We start from the raw sequence: 23,304 nt of genomic DNA, 5'->3' as shown, positions 1-23,304 counted from the left end.
GTCCCTAGGTTGAATGAGTAGAGGCTTGGTGGGAGCAGAGAGGTGCCTGTTGTTGAGATACAGGAACACCCGGAATCCCAAAAGTCTCAAGTGAGCTGCGACCACTGCCATGCATTTGGCGAACACCCTAAGGCCTATGGTAAGGCTAAAGGAGAGGGCTCTGAAATGGTAATGACTGGCTCCCAACCGGAAGCAAAGAAATCTCCTGGGCTGCCTGTATTTTGACGTGACAGTACGCATCCTGGATATCTAGAGTACATCAAATAGTCCTTGCACAATAGCAGCAGAATGAACTGAAGTGTGACCATTCAGAATTTGCAGTGTCTGACATACTGCTTTAAACTTCTGAGATCTATGACAGGACTCACATTCCCTCAACTAAGTTCCGAATCCTTGTTGGTTCAGGGAAGGGATTACTCTTTTGGGCAGTTTTTTTTATTTCTGTAGCTGCTGCTTTCCTCTGACTAGGGTGGAATGTCAGGAAGTTCTGTAGATTGATTGGGGGGGGGGGGTTGAAGAAAAAAGGGCAATTAATAACCTCTTGAAATAATCCTCTGCACCTAAGTGCCTTTGGTGATGGCTGTCCAAGATTCCAGATGTAGGGACAAATGCCTCAAGACTGCAGCAGTCAGGCAATCTTTCAGGAATCCTGGTAGGGCTTCTTAGAGAAAGGACTGATGAAGCCCAGGTTTTGCAAGCCTCCTCTGCCAGAAGGACACCGTCTGCCATTGGACATCCCCCTTCTGCCGTGGGGGGATCTGACCCCATAGGAGTCCTGGGAAGAGTACTGTGAGTTACAAAACCACATTTTCTTACCACCTCTCTGGTTTTGGAAAGCGTCCTTTGAGTGGAAGAAAAGTGTATCTTTAAGGCAGATAAAGTCTTATCTTACTCACTCCTAGACTGGATTTCTTTAACATTGGGGCTGAAAAAGGTAGATCCATCGAAGGCAGCATTGATGAATGATGATTAGAAAGGCTCTGCAAAATCACAGAGGTGCATCCAGGCATGCCACCTCACAGCAATCCCTGAATCCTTTGCACTCAAAGCACCCCCTGAGGTGTGGGAAATAAGCCTCACAGAGGTGTTTGACAGAGACTGTAGGATGGCCAGTTGTGAAGAAATGGTCTTATTCTCTGCAGGCATGGACCCCAAGAAGGCACTGGAAACTCCTTGATCAAGTACCTCTAAAATCTTGCGACATGCGCCCAAAGTTCAGTGACCTGACAGTGAAGGTCACTGATGTGTAAACACACTTCCAAACCTGTCCAAGTCCCTGGACTCTCTATTTGGAGGATGGACAGTAGAACTTGGTTCAGCAAATTCTTTCTTGGTGGCTGCTGCTACCACCACAGCATCTACTAGGAGACCCTTGCTTCAGCCGGCTTGATACTTTGGCTCAACAAGGCAATTATCAGGTATTTTTTGGATTGGCTCTGTGACATTTGGATACTTCCAAGCCCAGCAGGAAATGAGATCCACCATCACATCCACTGGTGGGGACTACCTAGGATGTAGCTGAAAGCCTAGAGAAACAGACTCCTCCTGGGAAGGGGGTTTGGAAGACCAACCACTTTTCTGTTTCAAAGGTTCGAGTATTTCACTGAAGGAAACATACTCAAGGGGGATATGGGGGACCCTTCCCCTTTCCTCGAAGTCTGTGTCTTCTGTTAAATATTCCTGTAAGGATCCAAGTGCCTCCTCTTGGATGTACATTTCTGAGGGGGCCCCCTGGTGGGGTGCTCCTGAGGAGAATCAGAAGTGTGGCCACAGTCCTGAATGAGGACCATCTCCAGACTTGTATGGGCTGTCTGCCTGATGGGACAAGATGCAGAGACTCAGGGACCAAGACAGACAGTTGTGGAAGGGGTGGACCCAAGGGGGGCAAGGATTTCTTGTCCATGGTGGTGGAAAAAAACTCTCTCCACTACATCAAAGGTAGAAAACATGGGAAAAGGAAGGGCCACCCTGGTAGGAACCCAGGACAGCTCAGAGCATCACCATGACTTGGCCTCGAAGCAGAGGTCAGAAGATGAGCTGTCCAATGCTGAGGTTCTGAGAGGAAGGGATGGCTCCGAGACAATCGGAGTCAAACCCAACCCCCCTGATCAGCTCTGACATCCCTCTGGCTGCAACAGAGTCAGCACCAACTGGATCAGAGATGTTGATGGAGCAGAGGAATGACAGACTAAGATCTGAAGCACACAAACTCGCAACTCTCACATCTGATGGCTCTGAAACCAAAGGTCAGATTAGAGTACAAGTCGACAGTTTGGTTGGGCTGGTGGCATGCGCACGGTTCTGAAGGGAGCCTGAGTCAGTAAAACTACAAACTGAATATGTGCATGGAGAAACATCCTCATCATTCTGTCCACATCAGTTTCAGTTAGGCTCCTAGACAGCCTGAGAGATGACGAGGTAGAGGGTGGCCTGGAAGTCCTTTGAGGGGTCTCCTGCAGGAAAGGAGAATGGGACCGAGAGAGTAAGGACTCCAGGGTGAAACTGGAAGAAAGATAAGCCAGAGATTTTGATCTTATTGGATCCAGATGGATTGAAAAGGTTGGGGACCTTTTCGGCTGAACTTGAAACAGGGGGGAGAATGATCAAGGGTTTGTTTCCTAGCATCTTTAACTTCTGTTGACGAATCTGCCTTAGCCTTCTTGGAAGGATGGGGAGCTCCAGAAGATGCATAAGATGTTGAGTATAATAAACTCTTAAGTAACAGTTTGTTGAGGCGTTTAGCCAAAGCCTGATGGTTATACCCTGCACAAATATCATGCAACATTCAGATGGGCCAAGCTTAGACAATAAATTCACTCCAAGTGGGCATCAGAATTAGGAATCTTATGCCCACAGGAGGTGCATTTTATGAAGCCAGTAGCCTTTTCAGTAGAAACTGCATTAAAGAGACAGAAAGGGAAGAAGAAAAGCTGATCACCAACAATGGTAATAAAAGAGAAAAAAATTACCATCATTGGCAAGCAAGAAGTACCCTCAATAGGCAACACTAGAAAGCAAGGGAAATCACTGCAAAGGCACAAGCCCTGCAAATTACGTAAAAAAAACAGAAAGTAAACACTTTTTTTTTTTAATCTTCTTCCAGCTGTTCCTGTTAGAGGTCACCACAGGGGATCATCTATTTCCATTTCTTCCTCTCTTCTGCATCTTGCTCTGTCACACCAACCACCAGCATGTCCTCTGTCACCACATCCATAAACCTATTTTTAAGCCTTCTTCTTTTCCTCTTACCTGGTAGCTCCAACCTCAGCATGCTTCTCCCAATAATACCCAGCATCACTCCTCAGCACATGTCGAAACAAATGCAATCTCGCCTCTCTGGTTTTGTCTTCAAACCATCCAATCTGAGCTGACCCTCGAATACACTCATTCCTAATCCTGTCCATCCTTACACCAAATGCAAACTTTAACATCTTTAACTCTGCTACCTTGAGCTCTGACTCCTGTCTTTTCAGTGCCACAGTCTCCAACCCATATAACATAGCTGGTCTCACTACCATCTTATAGACCTTCCCTTTCACTCTTACTGGTATCCGGCTGTCACAAATCACTCCCGACACTCTTCTCCAACCACGCCATCCTGCCTGCACTCTCTTCTTCACCTCCGTTCCACACTCACCATAACTCTGAACTGAAGTATTTAAACTCATCCACCTTTCCCAGCACTACTCCCTGCATCCTCACCATTCCTCTGTACTCCTTTCTCATTCTTACACATATACTCTGCCTCAGTCCTGCTGACCTTCATTCCTCTCCTCTCCAGAGCACATCCCCACCACTCCAGGGTCTCCTCAACCTGTTCCCTGCTCTCATTACAGATCACAATATCATCTGCAAACATCATAGACCATGGAGACTCCTGTCTGATCTCATCTATCAACCTGTCCATCACCACTGCAAATAAGAAAGGGCTCAGAGCTGATCCTTGATGTAATATCACCTCCACCATGAATGCATCCTTCACTCCTACCACAGACCTCACCATTGTCCCACTGACTGCCCTCGTACACACCTTGTACCACTCCTACATACTTCTCTGACACTCAGATTTCCTCATACAATACCATAACTCCTCTCTAGCCACCCTATCAGATGTCCACAAAGACGCAATGCAATTTCTTCTGACCTTCTTTATACTTCTCCATCAACACCCTCTGAGCAAACACCGCATCTGTAGTGCTCTTTCCTGGCATGAAACATACTGCTGATCACTAATCATCACGTTCTTTCTTAACCTTGCTTCCACTACTCTTTTCCACAATTTCATGCTGTGACTGATTAGTTTTATCCCTCTGTAGTTACAACAGCTCTGCACATCACCCTTATTCTTAAACATCGGTACCAATACACCTCTTCTCCACTCCTCAGGCATTCTCTCACTTTCCAAGATTTCATTAAACAATCTGGTTAAAAACTCCACTGCCATCTCTCCTAAACATCTCCATGCTTCCACAGGTATGTCATCTGAACCAACAGCCTTTCTACTCTTCATCCTTTTCTTAGCTCTTTACTTCCTATCGCTAATCCGTTACACTTCCTGTTCACTATCCCCACATCCATAGGTCTCAACCTGCGAAGAGGCTAATGTGAACACAGACCATAGCAATGTGTGACAAACAGTCAAAATGTGGAACACCCTATTTTCACACTGTCCGAAAAGCATACATTGACCATGCGATGGCTTTTCAACCAAACTACACAGATAGACAGACAGACACAGACAAACACCCTTGTCATACCTCTTAACTGCCCCGGATTTTGCAGAATGCCTACATTTTTGCCTTGTATTTTTGGTCTGTTCCTCATAAAATATGTAGTTTGCTGGCAAATCACAGAGGAATGAAATAAGATAATGAAAGAAATTTGAGTTTCAGATATCATATCCATCAGATCGTGTATGGTAACACGACCTGTTATTCCAGCAACTTGCTAAGTTTAAAAGAGCAATATCTAAAAATTGTCCCTATTTTTGTGGCTTTATCACCACATTATCTTTTGCTATTGGCTTTGTCCAGATTTCTTACTCTAGGAGGTTGAGAGCCATCAGTTTAAAGAGAGGGAAAAAAATAAAATAGAAGCAAAACAGTATCAAAGTAAATAACTGCAATAGCAGCAGTTAAAAGGATTCCTTTTAACTGCTGCTATTGCAGTTACTTACTTTGGCATTGTCTTGCTAATATTTTATTTTTTCTCCCTCTCTTTAAACAGGTTTTCCACAACCATTCCTACATGAATGGTCATGTATTTGGGAGCTCTCACTGGCTCCCATCCTCAGGAACAGTTATCTGATTGGTTCATATGCTGCAATGGCGACTGGATGTAATTGCAGAATACAAACCAATAAAAAACTGTGAAGCACAGCCAACGCTGTTCGATGCAGAACAAAGGAGTAGCTGTTTGACTGGTTTGTTTACCACAATGCCGAATGGCAGTAATTACGGTATACAAACCGATCAAAAGCTGTTTAGCAGAGCCAAAGCTGTTCAATGTGGAACAGCAGAACAGTGGGTTCACTTATGGTCGAATGCAGAGCACTTGGCTGCTCAGCCCACATCATCCAACCTTCTCTCTCTCTTATTCTCGTCATTCATCAGCCCCTTAAAGTACTCGTTCCATCTGGTCAACACACTCATCGCTTTTGAGTATGTTTCCCTCCATTATCCTTTATCACCCTAACCTGCTGCACCATCTTTCCCAGCTTGGTCCCTCTGTCTAGCCAATTGGCACAGGTCCTTTTCTCCCTCCTTGGTGTCCAAACTTTCATGCAACTCGCCATACACCTTATCCTTCACCACCTCTCTTCACTATACACCTCTTCTCCTTGGACTCCTGTCTACTTTCTTCATCTCTCTGACAATCCCACCTCTTCACCCAACTCTTCCTTTGTATCCTCTCCTGTACTTCTTTCTTCCACCACCAGGTCTCCTTGTCCTCCTTCCTCTGTCCAGATGTCACACTACACACCTTTCTAGCCATCTCCCTTACAAGCTCTGCTGTAGTTGCCCAGCTATCTGGTAACTCTTCACTGCCACCTGGTGCCTGTCTTAACTCTTCCCTGAACTCCATCTCATAATCACCCTTTTTCAACTTCCACCATTTGATCCTTGGTGCTGCCCTCACTCTCCTCCTCTTCTTGATCACCAATGTCATCCTAAAGACCACCATCCTATGCAGCCTAACTAGGCTTTCACCGTCACTACTTTACAGTCTCCATCTCTTCAGACTGGCCCTCCTGCATTGGATATAATCCATCTGTGTGCATCTTCCTCCACTCCTGTATGTCACTCTATGCTCCTCCCTCTTCTTAAAATACATATTCACCACAGCCATGTCCATCCTTTTCGCAAAATATTCTACATTCTTCTCCTCCTTAACACCATACCTACCCATCACCTCCTCATCTTCTCTGTTCCCTTCACCAACATGCCCCCTGAAATCTGCTCCAATCACCACTCTCTCATCCTTGGGTATACTCACCACGACTTCATCCAATTCACTCAACCTGCAGAGCATATGCTCTAAGATTCATCATCACACCATCAATTTACAGCTTCATAAACATCACTCTATCCGACACTCTTTCACCTCCAAAACACTCATGACATACTGTTCCTTCAGGGTAACCCCTATCCCATTTCTCCTCCCACCCACACGATGGTAGAACAATTTGAACCCGCCTCCGATACACCTGGCCTCACTCACCTTCCATCTGGTCTCTTGCACGCACAATACATCAAGCTTCCTTCTCTGTATCACATCAGCTAGCTCTCTACCTTTACCAGTCATACTGCCAAACTTCAACGTTCCTACCCTCACTTTCACACACCTAACCTTCCCCTCCTCTCCTCCTGCCTCCATGAATGCCTTACCCCTCTTCTCCTTTGGCCAACAATAGCCCAATTTCCACCAGCACCCTTTTTATCTAATTATAATAAAGAAATAGGGGAGGCAGGAACAAAAAGAGTAGCTTAGGAAGCTTATATAATACCTGAAGAAACACCTGCGCTATCCACTAATGGCCGAGCTATGGTAGACCACATCCATTTGCTGAAGAGGCAAAGAGATATGAGGCAATTTTAGATGAATGGGAGAATTACGGGTAAGGGGAGGAGCTTGAGCTATGCTGTCAAGTCTTTACAAGTGGATGAAGTCAAATCGGAGACCCATCAGTTGAGGAATGGATGAAAAAGACGACATCAAATCCTTCGGGGCTTTGTTGCTCAGTCGAGTCTTGCCAGAGTGAGATATCAAATCTGGAAAAGGTTCCACTACCCAGGAATGGTGCACCAAATGAGGCCTTAAAAAAGGGAACCATATCTGTCAAGACCAAAAAGGGGCAAAGAGAATCACCTTTGCCTTGGCCAGATCAGTTTCCAAAGGAACCTGGTTATGAGGGGAGTAGGAGGATAAGCATACAGGAGATCCGGGGACCAGGTGTGGACAAAGTGTCCCTTGGTGACATTCCCTTTTTACAATCTGTGCAAATTAGCTGCTGCATTTGGTGCTGGATGGGGTAGTGAATAGGCTGCAGTAAGGCTGGCCCCAATGGCCAGAGATCATGGCAGCCACCGACTGATTGTGAGACCATTCATGAGGCAGGAGAATGGACAAAGGAACTGTCCAAGTCCCTGTGAAATCTTGTCAAGTGTGCACGTAATGTGAATATTGACAAAGCATAAATCTGCATTCTGAATCTGTCCAAAGCCCCAGACTGACTGACTGGGGAACTAACAGAAGAGCTTTCCTCTGAAAGCTCTTTTTCATGGCTGCTGTCACCACAACAGACCTGCTAACCTTGTCTGTTAATGCACTGAATTTCCCCAGAATATGCATTGCAACCAGAAACAGCTGAGAAGACATCGGCCACTGCCAAACTCTCATGGCTTCCTGACATAAATTATATGAATGGGCCCCCCCCCTGGTTTGTTGATGTACCAGACCAATGACATACCGTCTATCTGAACTGCAATCTCACTCTTGGGGAGGGAGTCCTGGAAGGTCTGCAATGCTAGAAGAACTGACCCAGTTTCCAGCATGTTGATGTGAAGATTGGCTTCTGTTGAAGTCCACGTGCCTTGCAGTGTCTTCCCCTTGAAATTTACTCCCTCCCCAGAAGGAAAATGTCAGTGGTAACCATAGCAACTGAGGATGTGGGGGGGGGGGCAGCTTAGAGAAACTAGGGGGTAACTTTGCCACCACTGTACATGCTTCTTGCAGATTCTCGTCAGACTGACTGGTACATGCATGGGTTGATTCAGCACAGACCACTGAACTGAAAGGGTCCACTGGAAACATCCTCACATAGAATCTGGCAAAAAGAATGAGGAGTTATGGAGGTTACCACAGAGCTTGAGGGGAGGAGGAGGATGGAACTTGCCAGAAGTTTTGGGAGGGATAGACTAAAGGAGGCTTGCTGATGTAGAGTAGCGATTCTGGATTCCAGAAGTCTGGCTATCCGTAAGGTGGTATCCTATGAATTCTATTGTTTGAACAATCAGTTTGGACTTTTCCATATTGACTGTGACCATTACATAAAGGCATGACTGCAGCAATGAGTCCCTGGCTAGAATTTATTCACTCATTTAACATCTGTTTACCAGGAAAGTCCAACTGGGGTTGGGAGGGTGGCCTAATGGTTAAGGTGTTTGCCTTACAAACACAAGATACAGGGTTTGAGTCTAACAAGGGATAATTGGCTAGGCTTAAAATGGCTCGCAAGGGCAGTTATCCTAGTACTAACCTACAAACCTATGGACAGAGCCCATTTTCAGTGGAGGCCTGGGGAAAAACGCTCCGGATGCATGTCTTTGGAATGCGGGAGGAAACTGGAGCGCCCAGAGGAAACCCAAGCGAACACAGGGAGGACATTCAGACTCTGCACAGAAGGCACCCTAGCCGAAAATTGAACCAGAGAACTTCTTGCTGTGAGGTGACAATACTAATTGCTGCACCACTGCACCCCCCCTGTATTAATAGCCCCTTTGTGATAGCAGTTACCAGCTAGTTGTCTAGATACTGGAACACTGGGAACCCTTGCAGTCTGAGATGTGCTGCACCATTGCCAAGCATCTGGTGAACACCCAGGGGTCTGGGTGAGACCAAAGGGCAGTGCTCTAAACTGAAAATGACCGTCTCCCAACCAAAAGCAAAGGAACCTTCTGGACTGTCTGCCCCTCTATTTAATAGCAGGCATCCAGTAGGCCCACTGAGCACATCTAGATGTCTTTTTTCAAAAGAGGTAAAATGAACTAAACTATGACCACCAAGAATTTTGTGTGTTTCACAAACTGATTAAGGTGGTTGAAATTGAAGATGGGCCTGAGGTCGCAGTTTTTGTTTTGGAACCAAAAAGAATCTGATTTAGACTCTGGACTCCTGCTGGTCTGACAGGATCCATATCCTGGATGACTTGTTTGTCTAGCAGGTTTGTGATTTCCTGAGCTGCTGCCTTCTTCTGAGGAGGTGAGACACTGGGAAGCTTTTGTTGTGACTTTTGCGGTTGACAAAGGAGATGATCTAGCCTCTGGATGGTACTCCCTGCACCCCAGAATCTTAAGTGATGTCTAACCAGGCTTGCAGGAGCACAGGCAAGCCCCATTAAGTGCAGCAGTCAGATGATCCTTCAAGAGCACTGAAGGATATGCCAGCAAAGGGGCCTAGAAACCCTTGCTTTTTGAACCACCTCTGCCACAAGAGTGATGTCCATTGTTATTGTTCTCTCCTCTGCCCCTGGGGGTTTTATCTTTACAAGTGACATGAGCAAAACCCTGAGACTTTGAAATCACAGCTTCTTGCCATCCTTTTGGTTCCCAGATAACATCCTTCTCAAGGTGAAGACGTGGACACCGATGGAAGACAGGGTTTTGCCATCCTGTTCACTTCTAGTCAGTGTGCCCTTTACGTGGGCCCATCAGAAGGGGCATTCAAAAAGAATATATTGAAGTACTCTGCAAAATCAGAGACGCCTCCAAGTGTGTTGACACAGAGATTCAACCTTGTTGGCTAGGATGGATTATACCTCTCAACTGTCCAGATTTTCACAGAATGTCCAGATTTTTGCCCAATATTTTTGAACTGTTTCTCATAAAATTGTGGTTTTCTAGCAAATCACTGGCAAGTCATTCAGGACTGAAATCAGAAAATAATGGCAGACATTTGAGTTTCAGACCTCATATCCTTCAGAAAATGTATGCTACTGCAAAACCTGTTAGTCTATCAACTTTCTAGGTTTTTACGAGCAATATTTAAAATGTGTCCCTATTTTTGAGCCTTTGTCACCCCCATTACTAGCGGCTTTGTCCAGATTTCTTGCTTTAAGAGGTTGAGAGGTATGGATGGCATAACTGTGTGCATACACAGATGCAAATCCCAAATTACAGATATTAAAATATTTATCAGTTTCTCACACAATTAGTTATATACACTGCATCCATTTTAGCTTGCATACAGCACTTTTGTCCTACTGACTGCTCCTGTGGTTAGTGTTGTGCATCTCTTTCCTACACCAAACTGAAGAATTCCACTGTCAGTTTCAAAGTACTTTATGAGATTTATGTTGTCAAGTTAACAGCTGATAGTGGGCAGAATGAAGAAAAATATATATGTGCAAAGGAGCATTCCATTCACTTCCACTTCCAAAGCTAAGTTCTGTAATTAGTCTGCAGGGTGCTTGCCCATGAAATGCTTTAATCGTATGATCCAATACATACACAATACTTAATGATAATTTATCATGACACAATTTACTTACTATCAACAAGAAAGAGCACCAATCACATTAATTGATGCATAGTCATACAAACTCTACACTGCATATGCTGATGCAATGTTAATTCCATACAATGGAGATACAGTTACGTTGCTGGATGAAACAACTTTAAAAGAAAATACCTGCGAGTCCTGAGGCATGTTGTAGACTTCTGCATCGAGCAGCACAGTGCAGGCACTAAATGGAAGTGCTTGATTAGCTAGTGTCCTGGCCGCACGATAATGCACCCGAAGAACTTCTTGTTCATTAGATACAATCAATTTTTCCTAAGATAACAAAGATGTTTAAATGAATTAGTATTTGAGATGCAACATTAAGAGTCACCATTTCTTAACAAAAAGATAATCCATAATTGAAGGCATTCTCACATATTTTGCTACCAACAACTTCAGGTATATTCAGCACTTTGTATCCTTACATTCAAATGTGCATTTGTGTGTGAATATGCGCCGGGGGGGGCAGCAAAAACAAAGGAACAGTGCTATTTTTAAACAGTCAAGGCAGAAAAGCTGACACTGTACTCAGGCTAACAGCAGTCAGTCCTTTTCTGAAAGGAAAGAGTACAAAGTCCAGAAGAAGCTAAAGAACACAAAAAAACAGAATTATAAAAGAAAAAGGGAGTATGTATGACTAGGTGAATAGAGCTGTAAGGGTGTTTTGTGGTCTACAGTTTAAATAAATGCTACGAACTACAGGCCTGTTTCAATCATGGAAAGGGTAGGCAAAAAAGTATAACTTAGAAGTGCAGACAGTGAGAGAAATACGAAGACTGGTATAGGAAGTAGAGGATGCTTGTGGTGGGTGGACAGACAGGAAGAGGTGCTTCTTGATTCAGTAGCAGCTATACAGTACTGTGCAAGAATCTCTGACCAACAATTCAATACATGCAACAATACACACACACACACACACACACACACACACACACACACACACACACACACACACACACACACACACACACACACAAGTAGCTATACAGGGGTCTATATTAAATCCTTGAAAACTGAATTTGCTGAACTGCATCTATATCAGAAATGCAGTTCAGCAAATTGATAATAGTGAAATCGCAGTACAGTGAGGATAGTACAGTTGTGTACACTTACCATAAATATAGATGTTCGAGTGTCTTCACTGTTGCAGTCATGACTGTAGGGTTCTCCCTTGCCGGCAGGCAGTCCTTGGTCGGCCAGAATCCCAAAGTCTGGGTCTGGCGTCGGCTGTTCAGCCATGCTCCCTGATGTCAGAGCGCCAGGAGTACAAAGCTGACAGCCGACGCCATGTTCTCCAGTTTTTCTTGCCCCAGATGTCAGGAGTTCCAAAATGAGTAAGGTCCCATACCCTTTGCAAACACACCTCAGAAGAAGGGTGAAAAAAGGAACCACACAAAAGAAAAAATAAGAGGGGACAGGAGGGAGGGAAACCCAGACTGCAACAGTGAAGACACTCGAACATCTACATTTATGGTAAGTGTACACAACTGTACTATGTTCATCATGTTTCACTGTTGCAGTCATGACTGTAGGGTAGAATCCCAAAGCAGAATGAAAGGGAGGTGGTCATAAAGTAGAGGGGGCGGCTAAAAGGCCCAGCAAGACTGCAGAAGCAAAGCCTGCCCTAGACAGAGTAGAGAGGTAGATTGTAGTGCTTGGAAAAAGTGTGCACTGAACTCCAAGTTGCAGCTTCCAAAATGTCTTTGGTAGGAACTCCCCTGAGGAAGGCAGCTGAAATGGCAGCAGCTCTGGTAGAGTGAGTCCTTATACTCCCTGGGATTTGCTTCCCATGGTGTGAATAGCAAAATCTGATTCCATGAGCAATCCATTTAGAAATGGTCTGTTTTGAAATGGCTTTAACCTTGGGAACTTGAAGCATAAGAAACAAACAATTGCTCTGATTTCCTGATGTCCTTGGTTCTGTCCAGGTAAAAACGTAGTTGTCTGTGTACATCCAAGGAATGCAAGATCCTTTCCCAAAAAGTTGGCAAGTGAATAGTTTGATTTAAAGCCACTTTGGAAACCACCTTAGGCATGAAAGTAGGATTAGTCCTTAAAGACACCCTGTCTTGATGAAAAATAATATAAGGTTCCACAACCATAAGAGCTTGCAACTCTGAAACTCTCCTGGCAGAGGTCAGAGCTAACAGGATGGCTGTCTTCCAAGATAAAAACTTGATGTCAGATGTGGCAGCAGGCTCAAAAGGAGGTAAGGTGAGCTTTTCCAAAACATAGCTGAGATCCCAAGCAGGAATGGGAGGAGATCTAGGGGGCCTTAAGTTCTTAGCTCCTCTGAGAAACTGTCTCATGAGCTGGTGGGAAAAGATTGGAGGGTCTGTATTATAATGAGCAGAAATAGCAGAGGCATGTATCTTTATGGAACAGAAAGAGAGACCCTTATGTAAGAGGTCTGTCAGGTAAAGTAAAATCAAAGGAATGTTAGGAAGAAGAGGATCAGAATCCAGAGCCTGCATCCAGGAACAAAATCTTTTCCATTTTCCTGCATAGGATTTTCTAGTGCTAGGGCGTCTGGCTTCTAAAATGACATCCATAACCTGCTTGGGTAGGAGAGAATGAATCAAAGACCCTGGATTAACCAGGCCGCCAGGCTGAGAGTTTTGACATGGGAGTGTAGAACCTGACCCTGGTGTTGGGACAGAAGGTTTGGAGTCTGTGGTAAAACCCAAGGGGATTCCAGACAAAAGTTTTTCAGTGTTGGGTACCAAAACTGTCGAGGCCAATTTGGGGCCAGCAAGATTATCATCTTGGGCTTGTCCTGTTTGATTTTTAATAATACCCGTGGAAGAAGAGGAAGAGGCGGAAAGGCATATCCAGAGAGGTTTCTCCAACTGAATGATAGTGCATCCACTTTCCAAGCTTGTTCGTGGAAAGTCCTGGTGCAAAAAATCTGTAGTTGATGATTGAGGTGGGATGCAAAGAGGTCTATGTGAGGACATCCCCAGACTGCTGTAATCATCTTGAATATTTCGGTGTCCAGCATCCATTCGTGTGGGTCCGAAAGGTTTCTGCTCAGACTGTCTGCCAGGAAGTTTTGCTTCCCTGGTAGAAACTGAGCTTGAAGGTCCAGATTACAAGCTAGAGCTGTGTTCCAAAGATCCATGGCTAGTCTGCAAAGGGGGTAGGAATGAGATCCCCCTTGCTTGTTTATGTACCACATAACTGTGGTGTTGTCTGTCCGTATCAGTAGTTGTCCTGGTTGTAGAAGCTACTAGAGGATTGAGAGACCACTCGTAGGGGGTAAGAAGGGTGCGGCTGAGCTTGTCCGCTAGGATGTTGGTCCTCCCCGGAATGTGCGTTGCAATCAGAAAGCGGTTGGTGGAGATCGCCCATTCCCACACTCTCATGGCTTCGCGGCAAAGAGGATAAGATCTGGTTCCCCCCTGTTTGTTGATATACCAGACCACTGACATGTTGTCTGAGTGAATTGCAATCGTTCCTGCGGGAAGGAAGCTCTGAAGTGCTTGCAACGCTAACAGCACCGCTCTCATCTCCAGAACGTTGATATGCAGGGAGGTCTCTGTATCGTTCCACGTGCCTTGGACTGTCCTGCCTGAGTAATGCCCCCCCCCCCACCTGAGGCGGGAAGCGTCCGTAGTCACCGTGGCGATGGGGGGAGAGGTGCAGAAGGGTCGGCCCGTTTGGAAGTTTGATGCTTGGAGCCACCATAGTAACGCCCTTCTGCAAGCCTTGCTGTTAGCAATGGGATGGTGGAGAGGGAGTGATAGGAAGGACCATTGCACTAACAGAGTCCATTGTAGGACTCGCATGTTCAAGCGGGCGCATGGAAGGAGTGTAATCGCTGCTGCCATAGAGCCTAGTGCCCTCAGGATCAATTCTGCTGGTGAAGCCTCTGAAAGAAGGATAGCCCGCACATGGAGTTGAAGATTTCTGATTCTCTCCATAGTTAGGAAGGCTCGCAAATCTCTGGTGTTTATCCTGGCACCTATAAATTCTATGATCTGTGTTGGAGCCAGTAGGGATTTGCCGACATTGATAGTAATGCCTAGTTGTGGGGCTAGATGGAGAAAGAAGTCTCTGGCTTTGCAAAGTAGATGCATTGTTGGTGCGGTCAGGAGCCAGTCGTCCAGGTACGGGAAGACCTGAATTCCCTGGAGTCTCAGGTGGGCCGCAATCACTGCTAACACTTTGGTGAACACCCGGGGGGCTGTGGTGAGGCCAAAGGGAAGGACCCTGAACTGGTAGTGACTGGCTCCCAGCCGGAAGCGAAGGAACCTCCTGGATCGTTTGTCCATTAAGATGTGGTAATACGCATCCTTGAGGTCTATAGAGCACATCCAATCGTTCTCCCTCAGAAGGGGGAGGATAGATTGAAGAGTGACCATTCGGAATTTTTCCTTGGTTACTGACAGGTTCAAGCGGGAAAGGTCTAGGATGGGTCTCAGATCCCCCATCTTTTTTGGCACCAAAAAGAACCTGGAGTAGAACCCTAATCCGAGCTGGTCTTGGGGGACGGGCTGGATGGCTCTTTTTCTTAGCAGCTGCTGTATTTCTGCGGCTGCGGCCTCCCTGTGATCGGGTGGTACATCGGGGAGGTTCTTGGATTGGGGGACATGGAGAATTGGTATCTTGTACCCTCTAGATATGATGCGAAGCACCCAGCGGTCTGTTGTGATGGACTCCCATGCCGCTAGATGCTTGGACGCCCGACTGCCCCCAGAGTGGAGCAGTCGGGCAACCCCTCAGGGTTGCTGCATGGGCCATTCAGAGAAAGGTTCTCTGGACCCAAAATTTCTCTGCGCCCCTCTGCCCCTAGGGCGACGTCCTCCCTGTCCACCTCTGCCACGGTAGGACTGGTTGTCCGGAGCTGGTTGGGATTGTTGTGATTTTTGGAACCACATCTTCTTCTGACCCTTTTGTTTCCTTGAAAAGGACCGCTGGGGAGCAGAGAAGCGGACTCCGACGGCAGACAACGTCTTCCCGTCCTTCTCGCTCTGGACAAGCATTTCGCGAACTGTTTTGCCAAAAAGGGCAGAACCGTCGAAGGGGGCGTTCGCGAAGGACGCTTTAAAAGGCTCCGTAAAGTCGCAATGACGGAGCCAGGCCTGACGTCTCATAACTAGGCCTGCTCCGCTGGCCCTAGCGGCTCCCTCTGTGGCGTGGGACAATAGCCGCATAGAGGTGTTAGAAATAGATCTTAGAGTGGCCATTCGGGTGGAGTATAAATGTTTATCCTCCTCCGACATGGACTCAGGGGGGGATGCAGCGTATTCTTTAATAAGATCCCGCTGCATCCAGATGACATGTGCCATGTAGTTCAGAGACCTTACAGAGAAGGTTGCTGAACTAAAGACTCGCTTCCCTAAGCGATCCATCAAACGAGACTCTTTGCTCGGTGGATGGACTGAGGGACTCTCCTGAGCTAATTCCCTCTTTGTGGCTGCCGCCGTCAACATGGCATCTACAGGGGGGCCCTTACTCCAATGAGACCGGTCAGACGGGGGGGCTAAGAATCCTATCCGACCGTTTGGGTATTGGCTCCACGGTGTCCGGATCCTTCCATGCCCTGGTAGTAATAAGGTCCACCAGGAGATCGGCTGGAGGGGACACCCAGGAGGTAGACGGGCCTGCCTCGAATGCCACCAGAAACACGGACTCGTCAGATGAAGACTTGGGTCATACCACCCACCTCTGATTCTTAGCATCTCCATGATGTCTCCAAAGGAGACATCCTCAGGGGGTGATCTTGGGGAGCCTTCCCCTTCCTCCAAGTCCGTGTCTTCGGTTAAGGACTCAGGGGAGTCCACGTGCCTCCTTTTGCACTTATGCTTGCGGGGAGCTTCCTCGGGGGGACTGTCCGAGGAGGCCTCGCCAGCGACATCTTGTTCCAATGGAACAATCTGTGACATCGAAGCAGGCTGTCCCTTTGGCCGGGTGATGGAAGCCTGGCCCAGCAGAGAGGGAGTGCAGGGAGGAGTCTGAAGAAAAAGTTAAGTTTTACTTATCACTTATCTGGAGCTCAAAAAGGATCCTGCCATCACAAGCGCGGCAAACTAGATCTGAGGTCATGGAGGGGTTGGCAGGGGATTATGGGTGAAGGGAGGGGCTAGGAGCTCGGATCCATTAGCTTGAAACAAGTTGCCGGCTCGGATCCGATATCGGATCCGTAACCCACAGGTTGCAGACAAATGAACATTCCTACTTCAGATCAAAATCTTTTCCATTTTCCTGCATTGGATTTTCTAGTGCTAGGGCGTCTGGCTTCTAAAATGACATCCATAACCTGCTTGGGTAGGAGAGAATGAATCAAAGACCCTGGATTAACCAGGCCGCCAGGCTGAGAGTTTTGACATGGGAGTGTAGAACCTGACCCTGGTGTTGGGACAGAAGGTTCGGAGTCTGTGGTAAAACCCAAGGGGATTCCAGACAAAGGTTTTTCAGTGTTGGGTACCAAAACTGTCGAGGCCAATTTGGGGCCAGCAAGATTATCATCTTGGGCTTGTCCTGTTTGATTTTTAATAATACCCGTGGAAGAAGAGGAAGAGGCGGAAAGGCATATCCAGAGAGGTTTCTCCAACTGAATGATAGTGCATCCACTTTCCAAGCTTGTTCGTGGAAAGTCCTGGTGCAAAAAATCTGTAGTTGATGATTGAGGTGGGATGCAAAGAGGTCTATGTGAGGACATCCCCAGACTGCTGTAATCATCTTGAATATTTCGGTGTCCAGCATCCATTCGTGTGGGTCTGAAAGGTTTCTGCTCAGACTGTCTGCCAGGAAGTTTTGCTTCCCTGGTAGAAACTGAGCTTGAAGGTCCAGATTACAAGCTAGAGCTGTGTTCCAAAGATCCATGGCTAGTCTGCAAAGGGGGTAGGAATGAGATCCCCCTTGCTTGTTTATGTACCACATAACTGTGGTGTTGTCTGTCCGTATCAGTAGTTGTCCTGGTTGTAGAAGCTACTAGAGGATTGAGAGACCACTCGTAGGGGGTAAGAAGGGTGCGGCTGAGCTTGTCCGCTAGGATGTTGGTCCTCCCCGAATGCGTTGCAATCAGAAAGCGGTTGGTGGAGATCGCCCATTCCCACACTCTCATGGCTTCGCGGCAAAGAGGATAAGATCTGGTTCCCCCCTGTTTGTTGATATACCAGACCACTGACATGTTGTCTGAGTGAATTGCAATCGTTCCTGCGGGAAGGAAGCTCTGAAGTGCTTGCAACGCTAACAGCACCGCTCTCATCTCCAGAACGTTGATATGCAGGGAGGTCTCTGTATCGTTCCACGTGCCTTGGACTGTCCTGCCTGAGTAATGCCCCCCCCACCCGAGGCGGAAGCGTCCGTGGTCACCGTGGCGATGGGGAGAGGTGCAGAAGGGTCGGCCCGCTTGGAAGTTTGATGCTTGGAGCCACCATAGTAACGCCTTCTGCAAGCCTTGCTGTTAGCAATGGGATGGTGGAGAGGAGTGATAGGAAGGACCATTGCACTAACAGAGTCCATTGTAGGACTCGCATGTTCAAGCGGGCGATGGAAGGAGTGTAATCGCTGCTGCCATAGAGCCTAGTGCCCTCAGGATCAATTCTGCTGGTGAAGCCTCTGAAAGAAGGATAGCCCGCACATGGAGTTGAAGATTTCTGATTCTCTCCATAGTTAGGAAGGCTCGCAAATCTCTGGTGTTTATCCTGGCACCTATAAATTCTATGATCTGTGTTGGAGCCAGTAGGGATTTGCCGACATTGATAGTAATGCCTAGTTGTGGGGCTAGATGGAGAAAGAAGTCTCTGGCTTTGCAAAGTAGATGCATTGTTGGTGCGGTCAGGAGCCAGTCGTCCAGGTACGGGAAGACCTGAATTCCCTGGAGTCTCAGGTGGGCCGCAATCACTGCTAACACTTTGGTGAACACCGGGGCTGTGGTGAGGCCAAAGGAAGGACCCTGAACTGGTAGTGACTGGCTCCCAGCCGGAAGCGAAGGAACCTCCTGGATCGTTTGTCCATTAAGATGTGGTAATACGCATCCTTGAGGTCTATAGAGCACATCCAATCGTTCTCCCTCAGAAGGGGAGGATAGATTGAAGAGTGACCATTCGAATTTTTCCTTGGTTACTGACAGGTTCAAGCGGGAAAGGTCTAGGATGGGTCTCAGATCCCCATCTTTTGGCACCAAAAGAACCTGGAGTAGAACCCTAATCCGAGCTGGTCTTGGGGACGGGCTGGATGGCTCTTTTCTTAGCAGCTGCTGTATTTCTGCCGCGCCTCCTGTGATCGGGTGGTACATCGGGAGGTTCTTGGATTGGGGACATGGAGAATTGGTATCTTGTACCCTCTAGATATGATGCGAAGCACCCAGCGGTCTGTTGTGATGGACTCCCATGCCGCTAGATGCTTCGAAAAACGCCCCCCGACTGCCTCCAGAGTGGAGCAGTCGGGCAACCCCTCAGGGTTGCTGCATGGGCCATTCAAAGAAAGGTTCTCTGGACCCAAAATTTCTCTGCGCCCCTCTGCCCCTAGGGCGACGTCCTCCCTGTCCACCTCTGCCACGGTAGGACTGGTTGTCCGGAGCTGGTTGGGATTGTTGTGATTTTTGGAACCACATCTTCTTCTGACCCTTTTGTTTCCTTGAAAAGGACCGCTGGGGAGCAGAGAAGCGGACTCCGACGGCAGACAACGTCTTCCCGTCCTTCTCGCTCTGGACAAGCATTGTGCGAACTGTTTTGCCAAAAAGGGCAGAACCGTCGAAGGGGGCGTTCGCGAAGGACGCTTTAAAAGGCTCCGTAAAGTCGCAATGACGGAGCCAGGCCTGACGTCTCATAACTAGGCCTGCTCCGCTGGCCCTAGCGGCTCCCTCTGTGGCGTGGGACAATAGCCGCATAGAGGTGTTAGAAATAGATCTTAGAGTGGCCATTCGGGTGGAGTATAAATGTTTATCCTCCTCCGACATGGACTCAGGGGGGGATGCAGCGTATTCTTTAATAAGATCCCGCTGCATCCAGATGACATGTGCCATGTAGTTCGGAGACCTTACAGAGAAGGTTGCTGAACTGAAGACTCGCTTCCCTAAGCGATCCATCAAACGAGACTCTTTGCTCGGTGGATGGACTGAGGGACTCTCCTGAGCTAATTCCTCTTTGTGGCTGCCGTCAACATGGCATCTACAGGGGGGCCCTTACTCCAATGAGACCGGTCAGACGGGGGGGCTAAGAATCCTATCCGACCGTTTGGGTATTGGCTCCACGGTGTCCGGATCCTTCCATGCCCTGGTAGTAATAAGGTCCACCAGGAGATCGGCTGGAGGGGACACCCAGGAGGTAGACGGGCCTGCCTCGAATGCCACCAGAAACACGGACTCGTCAGATGAAGACTTGGGTCATACCACCCACCTCTGATTCTTAGCATCTCCATGATGTCTCCAAAGGAGACATCCTCAGGGGGTGATCTTGGGGAGCCTTCCCTTCCTCCAAGTCCGTGTCTTCGGTTAAGGACTCAGGGAGTCCACGTGCCTCCTTTGCACTTATGCTTGGGAGCTTCCTGGGACTGTCCGAGGAGGCTCGCCAGCGACATCTTGTTCCAATGGAACAATCTGTGACATCGAAGCAGGCTGTCCCTTTGGCCGGGTGATGGAAGCCTGGCCCAGCAGAGAGGGAGTGCAGGGAGGAGTCTGAAGAAAAAGTTAAGTTTTACTTATCACTTATCTGGAGCTCAAAAAGGATCCTGCCATCACAAGCGCGGCAAACTAGATCTGAGGTCATGGAGGGTTGGCAGGGATTATGGGTGAAGGGAGGGGCTAGGAGCTCGGATCCATTAGCTTGAAACAAGTTGCCGGCTCGGATCCGATATCGGATCCGTAACCCACAGGTTGCAGACAAATGAACATTCCTACTTCAGATCAAAATCTTTTCCATTTTCCTGCATTGGATTTTCTAGTGCTAGGGCGTCTGGCTTCTAAAATGACATCCATAACCTGCTTGGGTAGGAGAGAATGAATCAAAGACCCTGGATTAACCAGGCCGCCAGGCTGAGAGTTTTGACATGGGAGTGTAGAACCTGACCCTGGTGTTGGGACAGAAGGTTCGGAGTCTGTGGTAAAACCCAAGGGGATTCCAGACAAAGGTTTTTCAGTGTTGGGTACCAAAAAGTACAGTTTTGTACCTACCATAAATGTAGATGTTCGAGGATTCCATTGCTGCAGTCCTTACTATTGGGTATAGTCCGCATCCAGTCGGCCCGAATACCAGAGTATAAGGCTGACGTCGGTCAGGGCGCATTAGACTGACGTCAGTACGTCAGGGTACTAATGCGCATGACCGGCGCCATATCCTCAGTCTTTTCTTGCCCCAGATGTCAGAAGACCCTAAAAAGACAAGGCCCAAAATACCTGCACCAAAACATGAACAATATATACAAAAATATAAGCAGGTAAACTCACCTACACTACCACCCCTAAACACAGAGGGGAAGGAGGGAGGGTAAATTGGACTGCAGCAATGGAATCCTCGAACATCTACATTTATGGTAGGTACAAAACTGTACTATGTTCTTCGTTTTCCATTGCTGCAGTCCTTACTATTGGGTAGAATCCCAAAGCAGAGGTAAGGGAGGCTGGCAAATCATAAAGAAGCAGGAGCTGACAACATGCCTTGCAAAACAGCTGTGGCAAAACCAGCCCTAGACTTAGAGTAGATAGGAAGGTGATAATGCTTAGAGAAAGTATGCACTGAACTCCAAGTAGCTGCTTCCAAAATATCCTTAGTTGCCACCCCGTAGAAATGCTGTTGAAGTGGCAGTAGCCCTAGTGGAATGAGGCCTAATCCCAGCTGGAACCTCCTTGCCATGATGGGAATAACAAAATGCAATGCAAAAGCCAATCCACCTAGAAATAGTTTGTTTTGACACAGGCTTGCCCTGCGAACTCAAAGCAAAAGAAACAAACAACTGCTGAGACTGCCTAAAATCCTTAGTCCTGCTTAAGTAATAACGCAATTGCCTGTGTACATCTAAAGTATGCAAAATCTTTTCCCTTTATTTTGGGGGTCTGCATAAAAAGTAGGCAAATGAATAGTTTGGTTTAAAGCCACACTAGAAACCACCTTAGGCATAAAGGAAGGATTAGTACGTAATGATACCCTATCCTTATGGAAAATGAAAAAGGGCTCGACTGCCATAAGGGCCTGCAACTCAGACACCCTTCTTGCAGAAGTAATAGCCAACAAAAAAGCAGTCTTCCATGACAAATATTTCAATTCAGCAGTAGCCGCAGGCTCAAAAGGTTGTAGAGTAAGTTTTTCCAACACAAAATTGAGATCCCAAGCAGGAGTAGGAGCTCTACGTGGGGGTCTTATATTCTTTGCCCCTCTAAGAAACTGCTTGAACAAAGGATGCGAAAACAAAGGTGGGTCACAATCATAGTGAGCTGAAATTGCTGCAGCATGAATCTTAATAGAAGAGAAGGACAACCCTTTGTCCAATAACTCGGTAAGATATTGAAGAGCCACACTCAAATTGGGCTCAGAAATCTCCAAATTCTTTGCTGTACTCCAAAATAAAAATCTCTTCCATTTTGCTGCGTACACCCTCCTTGTACTAGGTCGTCGAGCTTCCATAATCACATTTAAAACTTGTTGAGGAAGTTGAGACCTGCTGTGTTTCAACACAGAATATGCCAGGCTGTTAGATGAAGAGAGTGAAGCTTGACATTGAGCAGATGACCGTCCTTCTGAGATAACAGATGAGGAATCAGAGGTAAAGGCCATGGAGGCTTCTTTACCAGACTCCGTAGTAGTGGGTACCAGTGTTGCCGAGGCCAATCCGGAGCTATCAAAATCATCCTTGGCCTGTCTTGTCTGACCTTTAATAGTACCTTTGGAAGAAGAGGCAGAGGTGGAAAGGCATACACATGAAGATTTTCCCAACTGAAAGACAGAGCATCCACTTTCCAAGCTGTGTGATGAAACCCCTTTGTGCAATACTTTGGCAGCTGGTGGTTTAGTGGAGAAGCGAACAGATCTATGTCTGGAGTTCCCCATGACACTGTCAATGTCTGAAATACATGAAGATCCAGTTTCCACTCGTGGGGATCCATGATTTGTCTGCTTAACACATCTGCTAAGGAGTTCTGTGCTCCTGGCAGAAACCTTGCCTGAAGAGTTAGTTGCAAGCTTAGCGCAGTCTCCCATAAAATCATTGCTTGCCTGCATAGAGGATAAGAATGTGTTCCCCCTTGCTTGTTGATGTACCACATGACAGTTGTGTTGTCTGTTAGAATCAACACCTGTCCCGGAAGAAGTAACTCCTTGAAAGCCAGTAAAGCGAACTGGACTGCTAACATCTCCTTCATGTTGATATGTAGATGCTGTAGTCTGGCAGGCCACTTGTCTTGTATCCACTTTCCATTTAGATGAGCTCCCCAAGCAATGTCCGAGGCATCTGTCGTTAAAATCTGACTCGCCTCTGGCCGGGTCACAGAGAGTCCCTTGTTTAGGTGACATTCCTGAGCCCACCACAAAAATTCTCTTTGAAGGCAAGGTATTATGGGAATGACAGTGTCTAAATCCTGGCAGT

The 23,304-nt window shown here is 47.1% G+C and overlaps 1 protein-coding gene across 2 annotated transcripts in view; it reads right to left on the bottom strand.

Moving 5' to 3' along the window:
• Positions 1-23,304, bottom strand: part of ANKRD12 (ankyrin repeat domain 12) — a 1,254,496-nt gene that overhangs the window by 94,032 nt on the left and 1,137,160 nt on the right. For both annotated transcript variants that reach the window (XM_044066536.1, XM_044066537.1), the window contains one exon: positions 10,909-11,052. In XM_044066536.1, the coding sequence (XP_043922471.1) occupies positions 10,909-11,052 (144 nt within the window). The remainder of the gene's footprint in view (positions 1-10,908; positions 11,053-23,304) is intronic.

This window comes from Protopterus annectens, chromosome 3.part1 (assembly GCF_019279795.1).
Source record: "Protopterus annectens isolate FY-2018-M chromosome 3.part1, PAN1.0, whole genome shotgun sequence".
Lineage (NCBI taxonomy): Eukaryota > Metazoa > Chordata > Ceratodontiformes > Protopteridae > Protopterus > Protopterus annectens.
Note: the sequence above shows the minus strand (reverse complement) of the source record. Positions and strands in the feature narration are given on the sequence as shown.